General features: G+C 53.9%; 1 protein-coding gene across 4 annotated transcripts; it reads left to right on the top strand.

Annotated features, from left to right (window-relative positions):
* The first annotated feature begins 5904 nt into the window (after window positions 1-5904).
* ITGA7 (integrin subunit alpha 7) lies at window positions 5905-25666 on the top strand. 4 transcript variants are annotated; one of them, XM_007081455.2, is made up of 26 exons: window positions 5905-6241; window positions 10506-10633; window positions 10735-10814; window positions 11958-12213; window positions 12694-12825; window positions 13122-13241; window positions 14089-14296; window positions 14425-14618; window positions 14982-15070; window positions 15200-15327; window positions 15437-15532; window positions 15689-15750; window positions 15896-16065; window positions 16490-16639; window positions 17317-17432; window positions 17994-18186; window positions 18269-18349; window positions 18456-18535; window positions 18678-18752; window positions 18896-18998; window positions 19535-19711; window positions 19890-20021; window positions 22322-22435; window positions 22666-22764; window positions 22853-22978; window positions 25038-25666. In XM_007081455.2, exons 1-26 carry the CDS (start codon window positions 6036-6038, stop codon window positions 25266-25268), a joined length of 3546 nt encoding a protein of 1181 aa, XP_007081517.2. In that variant the 5' UTR covers window positions 5905-6035; the 3' UTR covers window positions 25269-25666. The 4 variants fall into 4 exon arrangements, with proteins under 4 accessions (XP_007081517.2, XP_007081521.2, XP_007081520.2 ...); XM_007081459.2 differs by lacking the exon at window positions 12694-12825; XM_007081458.2 differs by lacking the exon at window positions 13122-13241.
* Window positions 25667-26029: the final 363 nt, after the last annotated feature.

The following is a 26029-nucleotide window of genomic DNA, read 5'->3' as shown; positions in this document are numbered from 1 at the left end:
AGAGCATGAACGGGGGAGGGGCAGAGAGAGGGAGACACAGAATCGGAAGCAGGCTCCAGGCTCCGAGCCGTCAGCCCAGAGCCTGACGCGGGGCTCGAACTCACGGACCGCGAGATCGTGACCTGGCTGAAGTCGGACGCTTAACCGACTGCGCCACCCAGGCGCCCCTAAACATTAAAAATTTTTAAAAAAATGTTGGAGTGTGTACGTCTGTGTCTATGCTTGTATGTGTCCTATCATTTACTTTTCCAACATTTCCTGAGTACTTCTCATGGGTCAAACGCTTTGCATGTATTACTTCATTTAATCCCTAGAACTATCGTGTGAAGTATTGTCCTCAATTTTCAGATGAAGAATCTGAGATACGGAGCAGATAAGTAATAGAGCTAAGTGGTAGAGCTAGGATACAAATCCGGGCTATCTGGCTCCAGAGGCTGAGTGTAACCACTGTACTATGCTGCACAAACCATGGGAAAGACCCCAGGAGGGGAGATTCTGTCTCTCATCACTATGACCTTCTAGCTTGTGGGCACAGTTGAAGAGAATCCTGGCAAGGGGAGGAGTGTTTGGGAAGAGGTTCTGCTCTAGCAAGGGGCTGATCAATAGAAGTGGGAAGAGTGAGAGCATCACCGGGCAGCCTATTCCAATCCTACCCCCAACCCCCCCACTTGGCTCCAGCTTCCGACTGCAATGAGCAAGCAAAATAGAAGCACATTGGAAGATGCTGGGTGCCTCACTCCCAGAGCTGTGGGGCCTGGGAGAGACGAGCAGGGGTTGGAAGGGGTTCCAGAAAATGGCTACTTGGGGATGTGAAACAGAGGGCAGGGGCTAATGAGGGGGGGTTGGTGTCGGGGGTCTCAGTGGTGAGTTTGTGAATGTTAAGATTAAGTTGACTCAGGGAGAGTGCCAGCCCATCCTGCATTACCCTCACCCCCCTTGGCACAACCGCCTGACATTTTCACAATCGGCATGGAGACTGCCAGGATTCTGCAGACATCAGCCCTGCCCTCCTCCCCACACTGGCTGTTCCTTTGCCCTAGAGCTGGGCAGAGGACACAGGTACCTGTATTTGGGGACCCCAGCTGATCTCTCTGGGTCATCGTCCAGATGCTCTTTTTCTAGGCTTTTGCTGCTCACTGTGTAACTTGAGTTTCTGCTGAGTTGAAGCTCAGCTCCCCAGTTGCCTTTGGTAGAGATGGGCACAAGATTCGTGCCTCCCTGGAGAATGACTTGACATGTGAAATCTCTTTTTGCCCACCTCTCTGTACACTTTCCCACCTAGATTATTTTCTCTTAATGAATGAATGGATGCAACTCCACGCTCCTTTCCCCCACTCATTTCCTTGTTCTTTTGAAATCTCTTTCTGAGTTAGCTTTAATTAGCAAGCTTCAAACTGAAGATGGGGCCAAACATTAGGGCCGGAAGCTGCTGAATTGTTAAGGGTTGGGTGAGGACTGAAGGAGAACATGGAGTGAGTGGAGAAGGCTTCTCATGCTGGGAAGTCTGGCTGGGCTTCAAGAAGGGGGGTGCCGTTGGTGGTGTGGCCAAGTTCCAAATGTTGGCCCAAGGCCAGTGCTCCAAGAAAAGGGCCCTCAAGACAGCCTAAATGGCTCCCTGTGGGAAATGACCTCCCAGCCCTTCTCCAGAAGATGCATGGGTTTCCCTAGGATCCCTAAAGCAGTCATTTCCCCCGTGACTCCTTTCAATCAAACTTATATTCTTTCTCTCCCAGCTACTCCCATAGTTTGAGCTTTGGCTACAGCCAGCATTCAGAGGCAGGCAGAAGGAATCCAGTGCTAGAGATGTGGGTGGGGTGAGAAAGTCCTCATGTTGTGTGTGTTGGGGAGGAAGAGGCTGACCCTGGGATGTATGCTCCAAGCCTCTGCTGCCAGATGAGGTGGAGGGAAGTTAACCCTGCAGCGTGTTCTAGAAGTGTTTGCTTGTAGGCTAGAGGCAGTGGTTAGAAAATGTCTAGTCTGGGGAAGCTGAAAAACAGGGATCCTACATGGAGGTGGGGCTGGAGAAAGTCTCAGCTTCCACTCAGATAAAGGCTGAAAGCTTTGCTGGGCTTGGACATTTATCAATTTTTAAAATTATTTTGAAATAGTTATAGACACAGAGGAAGTTGCAAAAATAGTACATGAAGCCCTGTGTACCCTTCACCCAGCTTTCCTCGGTGGTGACATCTCATATAACTGTAGCAATATCAAAACCAAGAAGCTGACATAGGTATACCGTTAACTAGCTTACAGGCTTTATTCAGTTTTTATCAGTGCTCTACATGTATTCATGTGTGTGTAAGTGTATACATGTGTGTGTAGTTCCGTGCAATTTTATCCCGTGTATTGATCTGAGTAACTAATCAAGATACAGATTTCTTCATCATCACAATGGAACCTCCCATGCTATATATATATTTTTTTGGTATTTGGTATTTATTTACTTATTTATAAATGTTTATATATTTTTGAGAGAGAGAGAGAGAGAGAGAGAGAGAGAGAGAGCATGAGAGTGGGCTAGGGGCAGAGAGTGAGAGGGGATAGAGGATCTGAAGTGGGCTCTACACTGATAGTAGAGAGCCCAATATGGGTCTCGAACTCACAAACTGTGAAATCATGACCTGAGCTGAAGATGGACGCTTAAACCGACTGAGCCACCCAGGCGCCCCTATTTATTTATTTTTAAAGTATAATTAACATACGTGTTATATTAGTTTCAGGTATAAGGTGCTATCTTTTTATATTTATCTCCTCCCATCCCTGTCCCCTGGCAATCACTAACCTGTTCTTCATCTTTATAGTTTTAATTTAATGAATTTCCAAACTCTTCACTCAAATACAAGAAGTTCTCTGGCAGATTATTTATTTACACGTTGAGCTTCCTTTATTTTTCAGATCCCTTTTGCTTCTTCATTCCCCCCCTTTACCTATGATATTGTGCCTCACTCCAACAATCTGGTCTCACTCCTTTTCTTTTTAAAACCATTTTTTTTAAGGTTTCTTCATTTTTCAGACAAGAGGGTGACAAAGTGTGAGTGGGGGAGGGGCAGAGAGAGAGGGAGGCACAGAATCTGAAGAAGGTTCCAGGATCTGAGCTGTCAGCACAGAGCCCCATGCGGGGTTCAAACTCACGGATAGGGAGATCATGACCTGAGCTGAAGCCAGACGCTTAACCCCGACTGAGCCACCCAGGCGCCCCTGGTCCTCCTAAAGGAGGTTTAGGGAAAATCTACATGTCTAAATTTACTAGGCTGGTTTAGGGCTCTTACATTTTCAACTGCCCTCCCTTGCCCCACTATTTATAGCCAGGCTAATTTTGGGCAGCCTCTCTCTCTCTTTTTCCTGCTCCTTCCTCCTGTGGCGGGTGAGATGACTTCTCAAATATTTGGGCAGAGGAGGTCAGAAGCAGATTCTTGGCATTTGATTTCAACCTTGGATTTAGCAGGAGCCAGTGGGGTGGAGATGAAGGGAGGCAGAAGCTGCAGGTGCAGAGAGGAAGGCACCTGGGGCTCTAAAGGCATTCTGACTCCTGTTGGAGATCTGGGCTCAGAGTCAGGAGTCCTGGGTTCGATCCTGATTTTACTACTCTGCAGTCACATATCAGCTCTACTGTCTGGGGCTCTGAGATAGAAAAGGGATGGAGAGGGCAGATCTTGGGGATAATAAAAGTAGGATCCTGGTGCCAACTTGCTGGCAGCACGTGTATTTCCTTGATAGTACTTATTTATAGTGCTAGTCCCCTGGAAGGGATGTCCACAAATGTAGTGTTGCAAAAACAGAGGACCAAACCTTCAAATGTATGGTAACTCACCCAGGGCAAGGACTGTCTCAGGGCCAGCAGAGTGAAAGCCTACCTTTTTGTTTGTTTTTTAAAAGTATAATCTTGGACAAAGAAGTAAGAGAGACAAAAGGAGCATGGGGAAAAATTAGGTAGGACACATTGGGGCTTTTAAGAAAGGGTAGAAGAGAAAATCTTTTTCCCCCCAAAGATTTCACTTTTAAGTAATTTCTCCACCCAACGTGGGGCTCGAACTTACAACCCTGAGATCAAGAGTCAAATGCTCTACAGACTGGGCCAGCCAGGTGCTCCATGAAAAGAGAAAATCTTTTTTTTTAATACATATTTTAAAAAGTTTATTCACTTTTGAGAGACAGAGAGGGAACAGGGGAGGGGCAGAGAGAGAGGGAGACACAGAATCCAAAGCAGGCTCCAGGCTCTGAGCTGTCAGTACAGAGGCCGAAGGGGAGTTGAAGGGGCTGGAACCCACAAACTGTGAGGTCATGACCTGAGCCTAAGTTGAACGCTTAACCCACTGAGCCACCCAGGCGCCCCTGAGAAGAGAAAATCTCAAGAGTGTAATAAAGTTTGAGGGGCAGAGACAACATATAGATATTGAAAAATTGTTGAAGAAGGGTTCCAAGTGACAGAGACAAGAAGAGGGACAAAAAGAGTTTGAGATGAGACAAAACAAGATAGAGAGACAAGGGAAAGATGGACAGGTGGATATACAAAAGACCAACACCCAATGAGAAGGGAGGTGGGAACAAGCTAGGTTCCAGTTGTCCCAAATTATTTCCTATCTCTCCTCCTGGCTCCGTTTCTGGATTGGAGTTATAAATAGCAGAGGGTTGGAAAATGTCCCCCTCCCTTTGCTTCTGTCTCAGCCTGGGGGAAAGGGAGAGGAAAAGGGACAGGCTTGCAGTTCCCTGTGGAGATCCTTGCAAAGCCCCACCCTGATCCTGCCTGGACCAGTCTGGAACTCTGCCCTCTCCAATGAAGACATCCTTTCCATCCCTCTCCCTCTTGGGTCCCATCTTTTTCATCTTTGCCCTTCTTTGACCCCCACTCCCTTTTTGCTGCTTAATTTCCTCTTCTTGTATCAGACTCAGTAATTTTCTTTTCTCCATTCCATTCCTTGTGGGTGTTTTTATTTTCTTCCTTCCTTCCTTCCTTCCTTCCTTCCTTCCTTCCTTCCTTCCTCCTTCTCTCTCTCTCCCTTCCTTTCTTCTCTCTCTCTCTTTCTCTTTCTTTCTCTCTTGTAATCTTCCTGCCCAAGGTGGGGCTCCAACTCAGACTGGGAGATCAAGAGTCTCATGCTCTATGGACAGAGCCGGCCAAGCGCCCCCCCCCCCCGCCTTTATTAGTCAAACTCTTGCCCTTCTTTCTCCATCTCTTTTCTCTTTCTGTTTTCTTTCTACCTGCTTCTTTTGCTCTCCTCTCCAGACCTGCTGAGTTTCTCTCTCTCCTCTTTCCTCTATCTTTTCCTCAGTCTCCCTGAATGCTGACGTCGTGGCTAGCGTAGCCGTTGTCATTGCTGGGCGTTTCTGGGGGGTGGGGGTGGGGTGTGGGATGGCATGGGGCTGGAAGCGGCGTGATTCAAAAAGCAATGAGGCGCTCTACTTGACCTTGGAGAGAAAGGAGCACCAAAGGACCACACAGGACCCTCCCCTTTCATCTCTCCGTCTGCATCTCTCTTCCCAGACTGCGTCACGCACTTCTCATCTCATACGTTCCTTTCTCTTTTTCGGTCCCTTTCTATCTGTACTTCTCTTCCCCCCCATTCCCAGGCGCCGCCCGCACCACTCGCGGGTTTGGGCTGGAGTGGGGGAAGGGCAGGAGCGCGCAGGCTGGGGCGGGGCCGAAGCTGGGGTGGGGATCCAGCCGAGCCAGGCCCTTTCCTACCCGGAGTCGCCAGCCCGGGCATCCCTTTGCGGCGCAGCGAAGCCTCCACCTGCCGCGCGGGCGAGGGGCGGGGCCGAGGGCGGAGCCGGGGTGCGGGGCGGCGCCCCTGGGAGCGGAGGCGGGAGCTCTGGCTTACCCTTGGGCTGCGGCCGCTGCAGTTGCCCTGGAGGGGTGCTGGGGCGGCGGGGCGGCGGGGCGGCGGGGCGGCGGGAGAGGGGGGCGAGGCGAGAGATTGCGAGACCCCTGAAAGATCTGCGAGACGCGAGACCAGAGGCTCGCCGTGGGAGACCTGGAGCTTGGGGCGGGAGCGAGTTTTCCTGCGCTCGTGGGAAGCGCGCGCAAGGTTCGCCGCATGGCCGGGACTCCGGGCCGTGGTCCTCGGGGCTCCCCCGGGATTTGTTACCTTCTTGGCTCCCTGCTGGCCGGCCTGCTCTGCCCGGGGGCTGTCGCCTTCAATCTGGACGTGATGGGCGCCCTGCGCAAGGAGGGCGAGCCGGGTAGCCTCTTCGGCTTCTCTGTGGCTCTGCACCGGCAGTTGCAGCCCCGACCCCAGAGCTGGTGAGTCACCGCACCCGCCCAGAATCCCCGTGCCCGAGCCACAGATTTCCCCCAACCCCCATCCCATCTCTGTCTTCCAACCCCACGACGACTCAGGCTGTCCACAGATACCCCACACTCCAACCTTGCCTCATCTGTCTTGGGTCTGGAGGCGTACCCTCAGGCTCTGAGACCCCGAGGGTCTTGCTTTGGGGATGAGTTGGGAGAGAGAGGTTCTTGTCTTGGCAGGCAACGATCTCCTTTTGTTTTCCCCCCAACTTGCATCCTTGCTCCAGTCCCAGGGTCTGTGACTCCCCTCCGTCAGAGGGCTCAATTTCCTCAGGAAGAGGGACTGAACGTCTTGTCTTTGCTTAGGGCAGGAGGAGAGGGAAAGGGCAGAGAGGTTGAAGACACCCTGGGAAGGATGGAGGGTTAGACTCCAGACATAAGTTCCTGTGAGAACATTGCCATGGGATGGAATTAAGACAGCAGGACACTGGAGACCAGGGGAGACCTGCCATTTATTTCTGTGGCTCAAGAATATGAGGCTGGGAGAGGACCTGGGAGGGTACAGGGCAGCCTGTACTAGGTGGTTTGATTATGGAGCAGAAAACAGAACCCCCAAAAGTTGTAGCAGCAGCAGCAGCAGCAGCAGCAACAGCAACAGCGACAGAGACTCAAGAAGGATGCTGGCCAGGCTCGTGCTCCCCTTCCTCCTCCTCAGGAAATTTCCAGGTCTAGGAATCCCAGTAGTGGGGGAAGGCAGGGAGGAGTGAGGGGCAGAGTACACTTCTAGTTATTTCCTATTCAGTTCAGGACTCATTGGGAGATGGACACATATGTGTGGGGCCTATGTCCATCATGTTTCATATCCTATTGGCTCCAGCTGCATGTATGATTTTAAGAAGAGAGACAAGAGGAAGAAAGCTTCCCACCCCCTCCTGCCAGGGGGCTTTTCTTTCCTAGGCCAGAGCCTAAGCCACACTAAGTGTCCATTACTGGGATCAATGCTGTCCATTGGGATTGTCTTCTCCTGGATAGTGTTTGCTTGGGGGCAGAGGGTAGGGACAGGAGCTCATTTCTCTTCCCCAGCTTGGGAAGGAGGGGCTAGCTCTAATCTTCTTCCATTATCCCTGTCATCAGGGAGCATGGTCAGTGGTCCCCCACCCTTTGGGAGAGATAGAAAGCAACTGACTTCATCTCTTCAGCCTTCTATCTGCTTCCTACCTCATCTTGTCTCTCCCTCCCTTCTTCCCCCATCTGCCAGAGTTCCAGGACTGGAGGCCTTTTTAGGACATGCTGAACTCTCTGAGCTATTTCCAGGCAAATTCTAAGTTATTTTTAATAGCTTGGTCTCTTGTCATTTCCCCCTCCTCTCTGAAGGTGGCCCCTTGACTCTGTCTCCCAGAGCCAAACTGGGGGCACTCCCAGAGGAGCCTGACTGTCTAACCCTGCTTTGGTTCCAGCAAGGGGTGCTCTGCTGCCTGGTGGCATGTGAGGGACCAGGCACCTTGCTCAGTCCCTAGCTTTTGAGTTTCAGTTTGCCTTCACCAGCACCCACTGATTGAAAGGCTTCACCCATTGTGATGTCTTTCAGTCTTGCCCCTGGATGAGACTTTGAAGTCTAACCTTCTTGGCTCTGTGGTTTCAGCCTCATTTATATCTTTCAGCTGTAAAGTGGAGTTCAACAGTAGGACTACCAGATAGAGTTTTTGTGGGGATTAAGAGTTCTTAGTATGTATAAAACCCTTAGAATAGCGCAAAGTCCACAGGGAATGCTGTGAAAGTGTTATTCCTGTTACTGTTATTCCTGTATCATGATCCACAGAGCTAGAGAATAGCTTTAGTGCCTTACTGCAAACCTGGATCCAAAGGCTTGGCCAGATCACCCGGTTGAGTCAACTTTTGGGCCAAGCACCCCCCCTCCCCCCCAGAGGGCCACCCAGTTTGAGAGAGTCAGAGAGGGCAGGCCTTGGGTCAGAGCCCTGGAGTGTGTGCAGAATTGAGAGGTGTGGTGGTAGTGGGCTACTCCTTTGCTTCTACTTGGCCAGGCTCCTGGGGAATCCCTCTGCCCCCAGCTGCCAAGGTGTTCTTGCTTTTGTCTGCAATGGGTACAGCTGTGGCTGAGAACCAGTGGTTGGGAGTCAGTGTCCAGAGACCTGGGGTGGCCGGGGACTGTGGGATGAAGCCAGAAAAGGGTGTGGCTAGGGCAGAGGTGGAGGGACTAGAGAGGCTGTGTGTGGGAACTCTTGTTCCCAGGTTGGGTGGGCTGGTCTGTTCTCCACTGAGAGTGAGGCTGGCCGTATGTATGTGCACAAGCCTCTTTCTTCCATATGGACCTCTTCCCTCCATCCTCCTCCCCACTTAGACCTCTAGGGGAGATGTGAACACTAAACACTGATATTAGCTTCTTCTGGTTCTTAGCTATGTGTTGACCAGCTGAGGCACTGGGTGTCTCTGTGAGTCCATACAACGTGTGCGTTCAACAAATGCATCCACATGCCTCCTATGGGGCAAGCGCAGAGATGAGTAAGATAGCCCCAGTCCTCCAAGACATGGCCATCTCTGAGTTTGGTGATGGGGCGGGGGGTACTGCAGACTTGTTGGAAGGTTGGCCGTGTCATTTCCTTTTTTGTGCAGGGTACCCTCCCCTCCCCTTCCTCCTGTTCTTTCTCTGGAGTGGTCTCAGTGTTCTGGAGATGGCCCATCATTGGCTATGGTGGAAAAGGCATGGGTTTTGGAGTTAGGCAGATGTGGATTTGAATTCCAGCATCCTACTTAATGTATGTGAGTGAGTTTCCTCCTCTGAAAGACGAGAAAGGAACCCTCATATAGGATTGCTGTGACGCTTAAAAGAGAGAATGCATGTAACTTGCCCAGCCTGATGTCTACAGCCTAGGTAGAGGGTGACAAACGTTCGTTCCTCATATCCTTGGCATCTAGCCTAAGGCCTTGCCCATAGTAGGTGCTGAAGAAATACTACTTCCTTGTCTCACCAGTGCCTGACACAAGGCTTGGCAGATGCTAAGTTCTCAATACGTAGCTGTTGATGAATGCCGAATGCACGCTGTCTTCCTTGCCACTCCCTGCCCCCTCCTCACTCTGGACACTGGCTCTGACGCGGGATGACAGCTGCTAAGAGACTAAAGCTGTGGGAAGGGAGTGTGGCTCTGTGCCCTCCCTTCCCCCTCAGGACTGGCACAGTGCCCCATAGATGCCTGTCTGCAATATTGCCCGACACCACTTTGGGCCTCATCCCCAGCAAGGGAAATGGAGGAAGAATGTGGGAGAGAGGCCTCGAGGTTTCCCTGCTTCCACTTTTGAGTCTCTCCTTCTGTGAAGAGAGATCCTTGTAGTCAGCTGGGTGCCAGTCACCTCACCTTACCCCTTCCTTCACTCCTGGCCTGGGGTTCAGCCCCAGGGGACCCAGGCAGCCTTCATTCCCAGCACAGTCCTCCCCTGGGGAAAAAACCTTGGCTGTGATCATGGAAAATTGTCCTGCCAAGAAAGTTGTAGCTGGGAAAGCGTCTGAGGGGGAGGTAGGAGAGAGGACAGGGTGGGGGCAGGGAGGGTGAGAGGAATGGGGAAAATCATGGGTGTGGGGAGGAGGAGGAACAATGGGGAAGGGGATTCAGGACAGGGGCAGAAAATGGGGGTAGGATTGGAGACAGAGGAGAAACTGGCCCCTACCTCCAGGCCAGCTGACTGATGGAATCTGGGGTTGGCAGGGTTGCTGGGGGTGGGGTGGGGTCTTTGGTGGGCCCTGGATGAAGCGTGGGGGAACAGGCCCATATCTAGCCTCTTGCTTGGCCTCTGAGGCTGCTCCCTGGGCCACCCTGTGGTACCAGTGTGGGCTCCTGTTGCTTCTGCTCTCAGCATTCTTGGCATTTCTGGGAGGGTTCTAACGGGACTGGGTTTGGGGAGGAGGGTAGAGCTTGGGGATGGGGCCAGGAAGTGGGTAGGGAAGGCCTGGCCAGGAACAGGTGCTGGGAACAGGCGGTTCTTTCAAACTAGCAGCGCTGGCCAGGCTGCTTTGTTTGGCACATGCGCACGTGTGTGTATCTACAGTGCATGTGGCCCCTCATCCAGATAGAATGTGCGTGTGTAATGTGATGATTGCATGGCCAAGTATATTAATTTGTCCTCGCCAGACTTGGGGAAACTGACTTCTGGCCCTACTCCTTAGTTCTCCACACTCGGCTTGGTTCTGAGGGGTCGGGCCTGGGCAGCCCTGGGGAGGCACAACGTTCTGTCTGCTAACTCCTGCTCCTGTCCCGTTGTGCAGGCTGCTGGTGGGTGCTCCGCAGGCCCTGGCTCTGCCTGGGCAGCAGGCGAATCGCACTGGAGGCCTCTTCGCTTGTCCCCTGAGCCTGGAAGAGACCGACTGCTACAGAGTGGACATCGACCGTGGAGGTGTGGTCCCTGTAGGGGCGGGGAGGGGGTGCAGCGCATGAAGGGGAGGAGAGGACTTGGCCTCCTCTTCCCTCTCCTTATTCCCAGTGTCCTGCCTCCAGCTGATGTGCAGAAAGAAAGCAAGGAGAACCAGTGGTTGGGAGTCAGTGTTCGGAGCCAGGGGCCTGGAGGCAAGATTGTCGTGAGTATCACTCCTTGTGACCGTATGCAAGGGTGGGGTGTGTGAGTGTGTATATGGTGTGCATGTGCACAGGTGTGTTTATAGAACACAGGCTGGCATGTAGTATGATGGCCTAATTCCCAGGACCTCAGGGAGATAGAAAAAAGGTATAAGACATGGTCTCTGTCCTTATTTTTATTTTATTTTATTTTTATTTTTAGAGAGAGAGAGAGTGAGTGTGAGCCGGGGAGAGGGGCACAGGGAGAGAAAGAGAGAGAATCTTAAGTAGGCCAACTCAGGGCTCAAACCCATGACCCTGAGATCATGATTTGAGCCCAGATCAAGAGTTGGATGCTCAACTGACTGAGCCACCCAGGTACCCTGGTCCCTGGTCTTATAATTTAAAGCCAGCTATCTATCTATCTATCTATCTATCTATCCATTTGTCAAACTCTTACTGAGAACGTTTTAAGCATCAGGTGTTGTGCTAGCTACTAAGAGAGGAAACGTAAAGACAAGGAAAAGCCTGGTCCACGGCACAAAGAGCCTACCACATAGTTCTGGAGACGCTCCTTCTCTCTTTTTCTTTGCGTGTTTCTCTCTGTATCATCACTGACACACAGATGCACAATTAAGCCCCTGTGGGGCAGAATATGGTTAATGTTAAGTGAGGGGTACGGTCACTGTGTGAAAGTCCAAAGGAGAGTGGACAGAAAAGACTCCTGCAGGTGGCAGAGATCTTAGGCAACCTTTCCAGAATGAGCAACGTGTCAGGAGCAGAGAGGGGAGGAAGTTCTTTGCAAAGTGGTGGCACTTACAAAAGTGTAGAGACAGGACCAGCTTGGTGTGCTGGGGACAGGCACATATGGCATGGTCAAAGAGGCAGAGTGCTGTGTGCTGGCTTAGTCGTACCTGCGGGTGCCCGGGCAGAATGTGGAACAAGGCTTTTTCCCTTCTGGGACAAGCGAGTGGGCACAAGTGGGATAGTTACGTATATATTGCCTACCACTGAGCTGAGTGGCGGTGCTCACATGATGTGTGTGTCTGTGTGCATGTGTGTGTGCTCACGAAACCGTGCCTGCCACACGTCTGCATGCGGGCTGCGTGGCTCTCATGGGTCATTGGCCCACACAGTGGATGACCCCACATCCCTTCCTCCCACAGACCTGTGCACACCGGTATGAGGCACGGCAGCGAGTAGACCAGATCCTGGAGACCAGGGATGTGATCGGTCGTTGCTTTGTGCTAAGCCAAGACCTGGCCGTCCGTGATGAATTGGATGGCGGGGAATGGAAGTTCTGTGAGGGTCGCCCCCAAGGCCATGAACAATTTGGGTTCTGCCAGCAGGGCACAGCTGCCGCCTTCTCCCCTGACAGCCACTACCTCCTCTTTGGGGCCCCGGGAACCTATAACTGGAAGGGTGAGTCACTGCTTGGGGAGGGGAGAAGGGAACCAAAATGGCCTCTTACCTCAGAAATGGGATTGGGAGCAGCACGTGGCCGAGCATACCCACACATTCACCACCACGTAGCCCTGGGGCACTGGCACATCTCCCACCCCCATCGTGCCAGCACACACACAGATGGGGACGTCTCCTGTCCTTCGAATGGCCGAGTGTTCCTCACCATGCTGGCATGAACCCCCACGTGCACGGCTGGGCCTGCTCACTCCCCAACCTCATCACCCCCATCCCCGTGTCCGCACGCTGCCGCTGGCCGAGCTGACACTTGGTGAGTGGAACAGCAAGTCTGTGGGGCCAGGAAGCTTGGGCTGGGGACGGGGTAGAGACAGGGCTGCACGGGAGACCAGGGGCGTCCCCGTGTGCCTGTCTAACTGGCATCTGACCTGAGAGGTGCTCCTAGCTCCCTGCCCCGGAGCACTAATGGGTCTGTCCTTGCAGGCACCGCCAGGGTGGAGCTCTGTGTGCAGGGCTCGGCGGACCTGGCGCACCTGGACGACGGGCCCTACGAGGCGGGGGGTGAGAAGGAGCAGGACCCCCGCCTCATCCCGGTCCCTGCCAACAGCTACTTTGGTAGGGACCCCTCCCTGGCCCAGAGCTTCTCTAACCCTCTGCTCCTCTCTCTTGTCATCCCTCTCCATGCTCCCATCCTTCTGTGTCTTTGTCTCTGGCTTTCACCCTGTCTCTCTCTCTCTTTCTGTCTCTGATTCTTATCTCTCTGGCCTCTTTGTCTCTCTCATATTCTTTCTCCACCTCTTCCTCTTGTGCCTCCTTCTTCTTGCCTTTATGTCTGACTCTGTCTCCCCACTCTGTGGCCCCTCCTCTGGATGTCCCTTCCCTGGTGTCTCCCCCTACCTGCCCCCCCGCAGGGTTGCTCTTTGTGACCAACATTGATAGCTCAGACCCTGACCAGCTGGTGTATAAAACTTTGGACCCCGCTGACCGGCTCCCAGGACCAGCCGGAGACTTGGCCCTGAATAGCTACTTAGGTTTGTAAGCTTCCCTGGGCCCTGGGGGCTTGGCCTGGCCTCCCCTCCTCTCCTGCCCTGCCCTCACCAACATACACCCAGGGAAATCCATGTTGGGCCCAAATTTCAGAGAAGAGCTGGGCGCCGTGACCAGGCCTGAGAAGATGCCCCCAGGGGGATGGCCTAGGGGGATGTGACCTGGGGTCTCCATGGAGGAAGAACCAGGTGGGCTGAGACCGTACTGGGAAAGAAGGAGGGTGGAGCTTTAGTGGGACTTTCTCTGAAGGGTGGACGGTGGGCACATGCCTGAGAAAGTCCTAGCCTTGTTGGTAAGTCCCTCTCCTTGTCTCAACTGCATCCCTCTGCAGAGGGGGAGGAAACGAGGCCTGGGAGATGTTTGGGTGAACCAAGTTCTTTCCCACTCCCCTTTGGCTCCCCTCTGTCCACATGAAGACTTCCTCTCCCTGTGAGTGCGTTGGGAGTGGGGGCAAAGAAGGTGCATTGGATGGGACTGGGGCCACCTGGGTGTGCAGAGGGGAGACGTTCCTGGGAACTTTACGCGTGGTGCCCTGCTCAGCTCCTGCCCAGCTGGCTGGCCTTCCTAGTCATTGCCTTTGTCTTTCCTCCCCAGTCCCCAAGGCTGATCTCATCTCACTTCTTGTGCCAAACTCCAGCCTCTGGGTGTGGGAGGGCTTCCAGGGCTCTGGAGGGGGAGGTAGAGCAGTCCAGCTGTCGTGCTGATAACTTGGAGGGCACCTCTACCTTTTGGCTCTGGACCTGTGAGGAGGGGGCAAAGTGGGGGGAGCTTGGACACACCCTGGCTCCTAAATCTTTTGGGGAGTGCTCACTGGTAAGCCGCCCCACCCAGGTTTCTCCATCGACTCGGGGAAGGGTCTGGTGCGTGCAGAAGAGCTGAGCTTTGTGGCAGGGGCCCCCCGTGCCAACCACAAGGGTGCTGTGGTCATTCTGCGCAAAGACAGTGCCAGTCGCCTGGTGCCCGAAGTTATGCTGTCTGGGGAGCGCCTGACCTCCGGCTTTGGCTACTCACTGGCTGTGGCCGATCTCAATAATGATGGGTAAGAGTGGGCACAGGGGAGTGCAGCCTGGGGGAGGCTGGGTCTAGGAGGTCTCAGGGGCCTCTGGCATCTGTCTGACTCCCCTGGCTGGGGAGGGAGCCACACTGACTATTTCCCTCTCTCCATAGCTGGGCAGACCTGGTAGTGGGTGCCCCCTACTTCTTTGAGCGCCAAGAAGAGCTGGGGGGTGCCGTGTATGTGTACATGAACCAGGGGGGTCACTGGGCTGGGGTCTCCCCTCTCCGGCTCTGTGGCTCTCCTGACTCCATGTTCGGGATCAGCCTGGCTGTCTTGGGGGACCTCAACCAAGATGGCTTTGCAGGTGTGATTGGGAACTGGAAAGCCTCAGGGGTGGGAGGGGGCAGGAGCAGGGATGGGGAAGTGCCTCAGAGGTCAAGGGGGAGGCCTTCTGAGGGCTCTGAGAGAGAAGCAACCTGGGCTCACATCTGAGCTTTATCATTTTACCAGCTTTGGGACATTGGGCAAGTAACATTTCTGATAGTCATATCTGCAGAGAGTAGCTAAGAGGCTTAAAGATGATGTGTGTAAGGTGCCTGGGACTTAGTAGCCTCTCAATAAAATAGAAAGCATATTATATGGAACTGAGTGACTGAGGGAAAGTTGGGGCCTGGACCCCATCTTCCCGCCCTGCCCCAGTCTGATTACCTTTCTCCCACACCCACAGATATCGCTGTGGGGGCTCCCTTTGATGGGGATGGGAAAGTCTTTATCTACCATGGGAGCAGCCTGGGGGTTGTCATCAAACCTTCCCAGGTAAGAGGGGGTCGTTGGGATGAGGTGTGGGGGTAATGGGTGTGGGGGAAATAAAGGAGGCACAACAGCAGAGGGCAGGGGGCAGGCTGGGGGTGACGCTGGTGGGGAGCTGATGGTCTGGTCCTGCAGGTGCTGGAGGGTGAGGCCGTGGGCATAAAGAGCTTTGGCTACTCCTTGTCCGGTGGCCTGGATGTGGATGGGAATCATTACCCAGACCTACTGGTTGGCTCCTTGGCTGACACTGCTGTGCTCTTCAGGTGATCAGCCCCCTCCTCTGCTTTTGCCTCTTCCTCCTTAAGGCCAGCTCTTCTCTTTCCCTGCCTCATAGTCTCATGTTTCTTGTGCTCTCAACTCCTCATTCCACAGGGCCAGACCCGTCCTTCATGTGTCGCATGAGGTCTTCATTGCTCCCCGAGCCATTGATCTAGAACAGCCTAACTGTGCTGCTGGCCACTCAGTCTGGTGAGGTGGGATCCAAGGGGAGGCAGGGAAAATTCAGGGTCCATTTTCCCCTTTTCTTCCTCTGCCCTGTGTGGGGCTGGGGACTGGGGCTGCGACAGGAGTGAGGTGTTGGCCCATCGGTCTTGCCTGGCTCAGGAGCTACCCTTGCCCCCACAGTGTGGACTTGCGGGTCTGTTTCAGCTACATTGCAACCCCCAACAGCTACAGCCCTATTGTGGGTGAGTGAGGTTCTCCTCCCATTTTCCACCCTTTGGGTTTCAGGGTGGGTCACTCTGAGGTGGAGAGAAAGGCATCTCAGAGATAGGGTCAGATTAGAGCAGTTCTCCAGCTCACTGGCTCCCCTCCTCTCCCCACACGCCATAGCCCTGGATTATGTGTTAGATGGGGACACAGACCGAAGGCTCCGGGGCCAGGTCCCCCGTGTGACCTTCCTGAGCCGTGGCCCAGATGACCCCAAGCACCAGGCCTCAGGCACCGTGTGGCTGAAGCACCAGCATGACCGAGTCTGTGGAGACACCATGTTCCAGCTACAGGTGGACACTGACCCCTTGGCCTCTGAGAGTCATTGTCATTGCATGGTCTCTTTTTGTTGATTCCTCTTAGCTTCTTCCCAAACATGCTTACACCTCATTTTCTGATCTCCACTTTTGGGAAGCCTCCCTTATAGGCTGACCTTCTCCTCGCCAGCTGCCTTCTTGTGTCTTCCGCCTTCTATGTCCAGAGTACAAGTTCTGTCCTCCCTGGAGATGGAGATGGCAGGTTCCCCTGTCACACATGGTCCTCAAAACCCTAGATTCTGGGCTCCTCCCTTTTCCATCCCAGTCGCTTTCCCTCCCCTTAGCTCCGGTCTCCACCTCTCTCCTTCACCTCCCTAATCTTCTTGCCAGGTTTCAAAATCTGTCCTAGATCTGGTTGGGGCCTGAAGATTGTATCCTTGTCCATCTTTCCTCTTCCCAGGAGAATGTCAAAGACAAGCTTCGGGCCATTGTGGTGACCCTGTCCTACAGTCTCCAGACCCCACGGCTCCGGCGACAGGCTCCTGGCCAGGGTCTGCCCCCAGTGGCCCCCATCCTCAATGCCCACCAGCCCAGCACCCAGAGGGCAGAGGTGAGCCATGGGTTCTGGTTTAGCTCAGGAGAAGGGGCTAGGAGAAGCAGTGATCATTGTCCCTCCCAGTGACCTGCATTTGTAGCTTTCAAAACTCTTTTATGTGCTACCTCAGCAGTTCCTCATATCTCTAGGTGCTGTGACAAGTAGACCCCCAAATGGAAAATGGCCCAAGTGATCATGTGTTCCTAGTCAGAGGGGACACTAATCCTCCATCCCATGCATTCATTCAGGGGCCTGGGCTCATAGGGATCTGCCATCTTCAGATGTGGCCTCCAAGGTCCTTAGGTAGCCTCCCTCCTTATCACCTGGAAGGAAGAACATGAAGCTCCTTGTATGGCCCTCCTGGCCAGTCTGGAAGGGATGCTCTTCACTTCTCTTCATGTTCTAAATCTGGAACTCAGTTACATGCAAGGGAGGCTAGGGAAATGTGGCCTTGCTGTGGACTTACCTGCTGGCCTCTACCTTGTCATCATCACATGCTTGTTTTACTGAAAAGGACACAGCACAGGGTGGTCAGTGACCAGCTCAATATCACACAGCTAGTAAGCAGCAGATCTGAGAGTTGAACCCAGGTTGCTTAATCTTGTGATACTCTACCCCACTGTATGCCTTAGTGACACATTCATCCCCTGCCTCACACCTACGAATCACCCTCTCCTCAAATCTCTCCTTAGATCCACTTCCTGAAACAAGGTTGTGGTGAAGACAAGATCTGTCAGAGCAACCTGCAGCTGGTTCATGCTCGCTTCTGTGCCCGGGTCAGCGACACGGAGTTCCAACCTCTGCCCATGTGAGGAGGAGTGAGGGGTCAGGTGGGGTGGGAAGGCGAGAATTCAAGGAAGAGAAGGAAGCCCCCTCAGGAGGGCCAGGCCGAGGCTGGGGAGGATCTGTGATAATTCAGAAGATGAGGATCAGTGATGGGGCCATAGGGGCTCTCCTGGCGAAGAATAACAAGCCTTCACGATATATGATAGTATATGTATGTGAATGTATATGATAATATAAAGTACATACAGCTCACTGTTTAGTCTTCCCAACCTGGTGAGGTAGGAATTATTATTAGTCCCTTTATAGATAGAGAACGGGGGCCTTGAGAGGTTAAGTCACTTCCCCCAGGTGGGTAAGCAAGGGAGCTCGGACCGGAAGGGAGGTCTCCTGACTCCTAGTCTGATTCTCTGGAGTGTGGGAAGACCTGAGGTTTGGACTGGTGTGGAGGCCAATGTGAGGGAGCTGGTGGGAGGAGAGACTCAGGGGGTAGAAGCAGGCAGCGTGCACTGGGTGAGGAGGAGGCAGGAGTGGGAGAGGCAGAGGGAGGTGTTCAGATTTAGAGTGAATGGGATCTGACCTCCAGGGATACAGATGGGACAACAGCCCTGTTTGCCCTGAGTGGGCAGCCAGTCATTGGCCTGGAGCTGACGGTCACCAACCTGCCCTCGGATCCAGCCCAGCCCCAGGCTGATGGGGATGATGCTCATGAAGCCCAGCTTCTGGTCACCCTCCCTGCCTCCCTGCACTACTCAGGAGTCCGAGCCCTGGACTCTGCGGTGAGGACCTGCAGTGGGGTGGGGGTGGGGTCTTGGGGGCTCCAGTAACCCAAACTAACCTCTCCTTCCCTCCCCACTGCAGGAGAAGCCGCTCTGCCTGTCCAACGAGAATGCCTCCCATGTCGAGTGTGAGCTGGGGAACCCCATGAAGAGAGGTGCCCAGGTGAGCATGTCAGCCCTTATCTCTGTTGGAGTGCCCGTCTAAGACCAGACCCCTTCTCCCGCCCTTAGCCTTCCCTGACCCTAATCTTTCTCCACTCTTGGTCTAGGTCACCTTCTACCTCATCCTTAGCACCTCAGGGATCACTATTGAGACCACAGAGCTGGAAGTGGAGCTGCTGTTGGCCACGTAAGCCTGGTGGGGCCAGGGTGTGGTGAGGGTGGGGGCAGCTTGGTTGATGTCCACCTGGGTGGGGCTCTGCTGTCTTCATCTGAGCCCTTGGGGTGGTGCCTGTGCCCCCTGCCCATGCCTGCTCCTGCTCATATGCCAGGATCAGTGAGCAGGAGCTTCATCCGGTCTCTGCCCGAGCACGTGTCTTCATTGAGCTGCCGCTGTCCATCACGGGGTAAGCTCCGACCAAATGGGCATATCTGCTGGAAGGGGGGACGCATTGCTACTCCCGAGCCCTGGCCCGGGCTCTGCCTACTGACCCTCCAATCAGCCAGGCCCCAGGCTTCCTCAGCCCCCGTTTTGACCCTTCTGCGCCAGGGTGGCCATTCCCCAGCAGCTCTTCTTCTCTGGTGTGGTGCGGGGCGAGAGCGCCATGCGGTCTGAGCGGGATATAGGCAGCAAGGTCAAGTATGAGGTCACGGTGAGTGTCCTGGTAAGGCCCCTCCTTTTTTGGCACGTAGAGAGGCTGAGACATGTCCCAAGAGCTGTGGTTCTTCTACCCTATGGCGGCATGATGGTTCGGCAAGTTCAGGGCCTCCCCTTGCTCCTGGACCTTGGTTGTGGGCAGGTGTTTGTGTTGGGGCCTCAGTTGACCATTTTCTGGTCATGTCTGTATGGACATCTCACCTACTGGTCTGGGTAGGCCATGAGGGTCCAGGGAAGCTTTTCTGCCAGGGCCATCAGCTGGGGGATGGGGACAGAGGGGGAGGGATGATGTTTCTCCTTAGAACTCTGCCCTTGCTTGACTGGGGCCTCCCACCCTTGCAGTGACATCTCCAGGTCTTCCTGGTTTGGAGTGGGCAGAGAATGATGCTTGGTGGGGTCTAGGATCCCAAGTCTTTGTTGAAATTCTGCTTCCTGAGGCCTTCCCCTCAGCCCTTGTCTCCTCTATCTCTGCAGATTTAGGGCCTGTTCAAAAACCAAGCTCCCTCCCTTCATATTTATTTGTGCCCACAGGTCTCCAACCAAGGCCAGTCGCTTAACACCCTGGGCTCTGCCTTCCTCAACATCATGTGGCCCCATGAGATTGCCAACGGAAAGTGGCTGCTGTACCCCATGCGGGTGGAGCTGGAGGGCGGGCAAGGGCCTGGGCAGAAGGGGCTCTGTTCCCCGAGGCCCAACATCCTCCAACTGGTGAGGCTTAAGCAGGGTGGTCGGGGCCACTGAAACAGGGTGGGGGTGGTTAGACTTTGGGGATGTCGTGGGGTTGGGAAGCCAGAGGGAGGGCCAGGAGGAAGGCAGTGGGGGAGGAGAGCCCACCTCAGGATTGCTGCTTGGAGGGATGCTCACTGCCTCCACTCCCTGCATCCAGGACGTGGACAGCAGGGATAGGAGGCGGAGGGAGCTGGAGCAGCCGGAGCAGCAGGAACATCCTGAGCAGCCAGAGCCCAGCACATCCTGGTGGCCAGTGTCCTCTGCCGAGAAGAAGAAAAACATCACCCTGGTGAGGGCAGGGCAGACATGGTACAGTGGGAATGAAGGGCAGGGGTGTTGGTGCTGTGACGGGATGCTGGGGGACATGGAGCTTTAGGGGGTGGCTGTCTGAGAGGCTGGCCTGTTGAAAGATGTGATGGCCAGACACTTGGACAGAGTTGACAAGACAGGTTACGTCACAGCTGCTGACATTACAGGTCCCCTATGGCCACCAAGTACTCAGTCCAGAGCAGGGCACTTGACCTGCAGCCAGTTAGCCGCACAATCAATTCCTTGTTTTACATAGTTTGGTTCTTTAAGTAGATATATTGAGCCGATGAGCACGCGCTCTGTGCTCGACCCTTGTAGGATGGTGCTGGCAGTGAGAGTGTGGAGGGGCAGACTGGGGGGGTGGTGGTGGGGGCAGACTATGGCCTGGTTGCAAGGAGGTAAATCCCAGCTATGGAGGAGTGGGCAGTAGAAGGAGTCAAAGAGATAGTTTGCAGGGGGATCTTAAACAGTTGGGCCAGCTCTGGTGTCATCTGTCTGGGAGGGAGCTCCACCAGAGCACCTGTTTCTTGTGGGGGCCCTCAGCCTCCCTGCTCCACTAGAGCATAGCAGGAGCATGGCAGGAGGCAAGATGAAGGCACGTGCGGGTAGTCCGAACTTGAAAAACAGCAGACTCCCTGTTACGTGTGTTGTCCTGCTTTTTCTACATGACTAATTTCCCTTGAAAGGCCTCCCTTTTTAATAAGAACTTGAAATCTATTCTTTTGCTTAAGATTGCTTTTAGAGGGGGGCGCCTGGGAGGCTCAGTTGATTAAGTGTCATTGATTTTGCCTCAGGTCATGATCTTACGGTTCACGGGTTTGAGCCCCACATCAGGCCTGCTTGGGATTCTCTCTTTCTCTTTCTCTGCCTCTCCCCTATTCTCTCTCTCTGTCTCTCTCTCCCCGCACCCTTTCTCAAAGTAAAGAAATAAACTTAAAGACTTTAAAATTGCTTTTAGACAAACCGATCAAGGATTCTTGAATTGCTCAAAAGTGGCAAAATAAAAGACCATGCAAAGAATTCGAATGCTTTCAAAGCCATTCTTCTGTACATGAAGTGTGGTGACTATAACACAAATTTTAGGCAATTGGATCATCAGGTGGGATTGGGCCAAGTGAACTTAGGTCTGACCTGGAAGGAGCAGGGCTTAAGTCCCCTGTCCCACAGCAGCTCCTGGGACAGCCTCCTCCTCCGTCTGTGGGTTTGGGCTTAGTGTAGGCATGTGGCTTTGCCCACCATGGACCTGGGTTCAAATATCTGTCCCACCACTTACCAGCTTTGCTAACTGTGCAACTTGAGGCAGGTCACCAGGCCTTTTTTTTTTTTTTTTTTAAGATTTTATTTTTATTATTATTATTTTAATGTTTATTTCTTTCTGAGACAGAGAGAGACAGAGCATGAGTGGGGGAAGGGCAGAGAGAGAGGGAGACACAGAATCAGAAGCAGGCTCCAGGCTCTGAGCTGTGAGCACAGAGCCCGATGCGGGACTTAAACTCACAAACCGTGAGATCATGACCTGAGCTGAAGTTGGTCGCTCAACCGACTGAGCCACCCAGGCACCCCAAGATTTTATTTTTAAGTAATATCCAAGCTCAGTGTGAGGCTCAAACCCACAACCCTGAGATCAAGAGTTGCATGCTCCACGGACTGAGCCACGCAGGTACCCCCCTCTTTTTTTTTAAAAGTAATTTCTATACCCAAAATGGGGCTTGAACTCATGACCCCGAGATCGAGAGTTGCATGCTCCACTGACTGAGCCAGCCAGGAGTCCTGCACCTGGCCTCTTTGAACTTTAATTCCCTAGTTTGGAAAATGGGGATGATAATAATATGCACCTTGCAGGACAGTTGTGAAGCTTTAATAAGTACCTTGCAGGTAAGTGGTGCTCAGTAAAGGGAGCCATTGTTATATAACATAAGCATTCATTGGGGAAGTTACTCTGCTGCTGATGTCAAGTAAGAGACCCCCTCCCTGCTATCCACGTATTTCAAGGCCAGATAGAGCAGGTTTGGGGTAGGCTGCTCTTTTGGACCATGGGGTTAGTTTGGAAAGACTTCCTGGAGAAGGTGAGTTTGAGGTCGGGTAAGGAAAATGGGAGAGACATGAGTGAGGAACAAGGGGAAAAGGGGGTCCAAGGTGTGGGAGCTCATGGAGGGGTGGAGTGAAGGCTCTGGGCAGACTCTGTGTCTGTGTGAACACATATGTGAGGGTGTTGGGCCCTCCATATGCTCAGAGGGCTGGGGCCAAGTGGCTCAGAGCCCTGCCTGTCCTTGTCCCTAGGACTGTGTCCGGGGCACTGCCAACTGTGTGGTGTTCAGCTGCCCTCTATATAGCTTTGACCGAGCTGCTGTGCTGCACGTCTGGGGCCGCCTCTGGAACAGCACCTTCTTGGAGGTAAGAGCCCTGTGGGGGTGCCGGACTGGTGTCTTCTTCCCCAGTAGTCTGTCTGGGACTCACCGCTGCTTCTGCCTTCTCCCGAAATACAGCACACTCTTAACCCAAGACAGACAGAAATAACCCTCTGGGTTGGGGACCCTTCCATTTACAAATTCAGGAGCTGGGGGGGAGGGGAGATGGGGGGCATGGGGCATTCAGGAGGAGGCTGTCCTTCCCTGCTCCCTTAGGAGTACTCAGCTGTGAAGTCCCTGGAAGTGATTGTGCGAGCGAACATCACTGTGAAGTCCTCTATCAAGAACTTGCTGCTCAGAGACGCCTCCACAGTGGTGAGCTGCAGGCCTGGGGATGTTGGGGTGAGGACGCTCTTCTTTCCCTTTGTGCCAGCCCTTATTCTCTTAACCCCTCATTCCCCAGATCCCAGTGATGGTTTACCTGGACCCTGTGGCTGTGGTGGCAGAAGGAGTCCCCTGGTGGGTCATCCTCCTGGCTGTACTGGCCGGGCTTCTGGTGCTGGCGCTGCTGGTGCTGCTCATGTGGAAGGTGAGGCTCGGGGGGGTGGGGCCAGGGGTCTTCCCTGCCAGGCAGGTGGCCTTTCATGCTGTGGTTCTCCTTCCCAGCCACACTCTCATTTGTTCAGCCAGCCTGCGCTCAACACTTGTATGTCCCAGGGACTCTCTCAGGCTTTGGACATCTCAGAGAGAAGTCAGATGCAGATCTCGGCCTCAAGGATTTGAGAGTCAGTCTAGTGGGGGAGGTGAGCCTTGTAGTTAAGGACAAGGCAGAAGGCGCTAAGGCAAGACAGTGCAGTGGGAGTTCAGAGGTGAGAGAGCTCGAGAGCAGTTGGCTTAGAAGAAGGTGCGGTTGTAGGATGTGGATGTGGGGGATGAGGTGGGTGGGATCAAGGGAGGCAAAGTCATAGAGGCAGGGAAGTGTGGTCTGATCTCACTGGAGCCTGGCAGGTAAGGCCGAGAAGGGAACTGTGACACAGAAGGCACAGCGGTGACACTTAACTCCAGGGACTACCTCCAGGACTGAGCTCGGAGCCTCCACGTACCAGGCTCTACCTGGAACTGTCTTTGTACATAGTATAGATGGAATCACATTTGTGTCTGGGGTTCCATGTAAAAGCATGCACATGCACATGTCAGTACACGGAATCACATCCACCATCAGTGGTCATACCCTGAACCACGTGCCACAATGGGGCTCTGGGGAACCATGCATGTTCTTGGGGCCCCATGGGGGACTGGCCCTAGTCTTCCCTGGACCAGTTGCTGACCAAGCACACTGTTGGGCAAATGTGAGTCATCAGTGGACCAAGCCTCTGGATTAGCATCTACACTGTTGGGAGCCTGGCCAGTCTTAGGGGAGATGGATACCTTCATGAAACTGGCACCAGACTCCCTGCTCCCTGCTTTCATGGGAGGGGGACAGAGCAGAGATAAGGGCCTCCATCCTTCTTGAGTCTTCCCATCCTCCACCTCTTTTGCTCCCTTCCCCCCCCCCGCCCCCCCTTGACATCCCAGTGTGGCTTCTTCCATCGGAGCAGCCAGAGCTCGTCTTTTCCCACCAACTATCACCGGGCCCGTCTGGCTGTGCAGCCCTCGGCCGTGGAAGCTGGGGGCCCAGGGACTGCGGGGTAATTGTGTGTGCGCATGTGTGTGCGTGTGCGCGCGCGTGTGTGTGTGTGTGTGCACGTGTGTGTGTGTGTGTGTGTATGTGTGTGTAACTGTGAGTAGAGCCCCCGGCATTCAGGGGACCAAGAATGTGCAGGGTGAAGAACTGAGATTGCATGAGGGTGGTGTGAGTTCTAGGAACTGGGGTGGGTGGTTATCATAAGGGTGAGATTATAAGGTGAGTATACATAGCCTGAGGCATGCGCGGAGGGGTGGGTGGGCTCCCAGCGTATGAGCATGTGGGAGTGCAGGAAGGTTCGTGCATGGCTTTTCTGTGGGCATGGGCGTGCAGAGACAAACGTGCAAGGACATGCCGTGCAGTTGGAGCATGTAGGAGTCTCAGGCAGTCCTGAGTGTGAGTGTGCAAGGAACACATTTCCACTTTCGTGTGTAAGGGCCAGCATGTTCACGATGTAGGAAGGGGCTAGGCCACCATATTCATGGATGAGAGGGCCCTGCCCTGAGGAAGATGCCATTTGAGAACTCGGGCTGTGTGCATCTGAGGCTCGAGAGGAGTCATTCCAAGTACGCAGGGGTCTAGGGAGCGATGTTTTGCCTCAGATCTCGTTTATGTCCTGGGGCATGCTATTGGGTCTCTTAAAAAGTTTGGGTGGGGTCAGCGGTCCTGACGTTCCATCTTCAACTCCCTCTTCCAGGAGCCAAGGGATATGTCCTTGGTCCTGCACCCTTGGCCCCTCCTGGTCTTTCTCTTTCTGTGAGTGAGGACCTGGGGACCCCGCATTGATTATGGCACCTGCAGGGGCCGCGCACTGCACTGGATGCTGTCCAACGCAACCCCTTTCAGCCGTAGTTGGTACTTTCTGTCCCAGTGATGGTGGAGGCAAGGCTCTGTGCTGTGCTGATATCTGCTCCAGGGACCTCAGCCCTGCACACTCCTCACATTGGGCCTGGTGTCCTTACAGATGGGATTCTTCAAGCGGGCACGGTACCCCGAGGCCACCGTGCCCCAGTACCACGCGGTGAAGATCCCGCGGGAAGACCGACAGCAGTTCAAAGAGGAGAAGACGGGCACCATCCTGAGGAACAACTGGGGCAGCCCCCGGCGGGAGGGCCCCGATGCACACCCCATCCTGGCTGCGGATGGGCACCCTGAGCCAGGCTCAGAGGGGCATCCCGTGTCAGGCACCGCCTAGCTGCTTCCGTCCCAGCCTGGCCTGTGGGTCCCCTCCACCCTTTCCCCAGATATGGCTCCTTGGGATGAAGAGGGTAGAGTGGGTTGCTGGAGTCCCATCAGGATGTGACAGGATCTGTTTCCTCAGGGGCGTAGATGTCTCCCCCCACCCCCTACAAGGAGCACCTCCCAAAAACTTCCCCTTAGAACACACTTCCCCTTAGAACACTGTGAGATGAGGGCAGATCAAGAATGGGGTTGTGGGGGTCGGGGGAGAAGGGCAGTGAGGTCCTGATGCAAAAGTGGGAGAGGGGACCCTAATCCCTCCTTCTCCCATTCACCTTAATAGGACCCCAAGGACCTGTCCCCCTGAAAGTGCCTTAAACCCAGAGGGTTGGGGAGGAGGTTGTGTTGCCGACTCAGGGGTTCTTCTCTCCCTAGTTTCCCCTCTCCTCTGACCTTAGTGTGCTGCATCAATCTAGTGGATTTTATCTATTTATTAAACAATATTTGAGGACAAAACCTCTGACTTCTTTGCTGAGTCCTGCTCCCCCTTGTCCAGGATCTCCAGGGTAAGATTGCTTCTCTCTGCACCCCGTGCTCCAGCTCCAAAGCTGGTAGTGGGAGGGAGGGTTGGGGGGCCAGCGGGGTGCATGTATCATGACTTTTGTGACCAGTCCCTGGAAGTACGTGCTTCAGACAGAGAGGAGGGGGAGCTCTACTGTGGGAACAAAGGAAAGGGACAGGGAACTGCCCTAGGAGTGGGTGGGCAAAAATTGGGAG

This window comes from Panthera tigris, chromosome B4, assembly GCF_018350195.1.
Source record: "Panthera tigris isolate Pti1 chromosome B4, P.tigris_Pti1_mat1.1, whole genome shotgun sequence".
NCBI lineage: Eukaryota > Metazoa > Chordata > Mammalia > Carnivora > Felidae > Panthera > Panthera tigris.
This window is presented reverse-complemented; position numbering and strand designations above follow the sequence as displayed.

Excerpts from the sequence above, each read along its gene's own strand:
- ITGA7 (XM_007081455.2), top strand. The coding sequence starts at position 6,036 with ATGGCCGGGACTCCGGGCCGTGGTCCTCGGGGCTCCCCCGGGATTTGT. Across the intron at positions 13,242-14,088 it reads GGCCCTGAATAGCTACTTAG|GTTTCTCCATCGACTCGGGG; the intron begins GTTTGTAAGCTT and ends CGCCCCACCCAG. Across the intron at positions 15,071-15,199 it reads TTGTCATCAAACCTTCCCAG|GTGCTGGAGGGTGAGGCCGT; the intron begins GTAAGAGGGGGT and ends CTGGTCCTGCAG.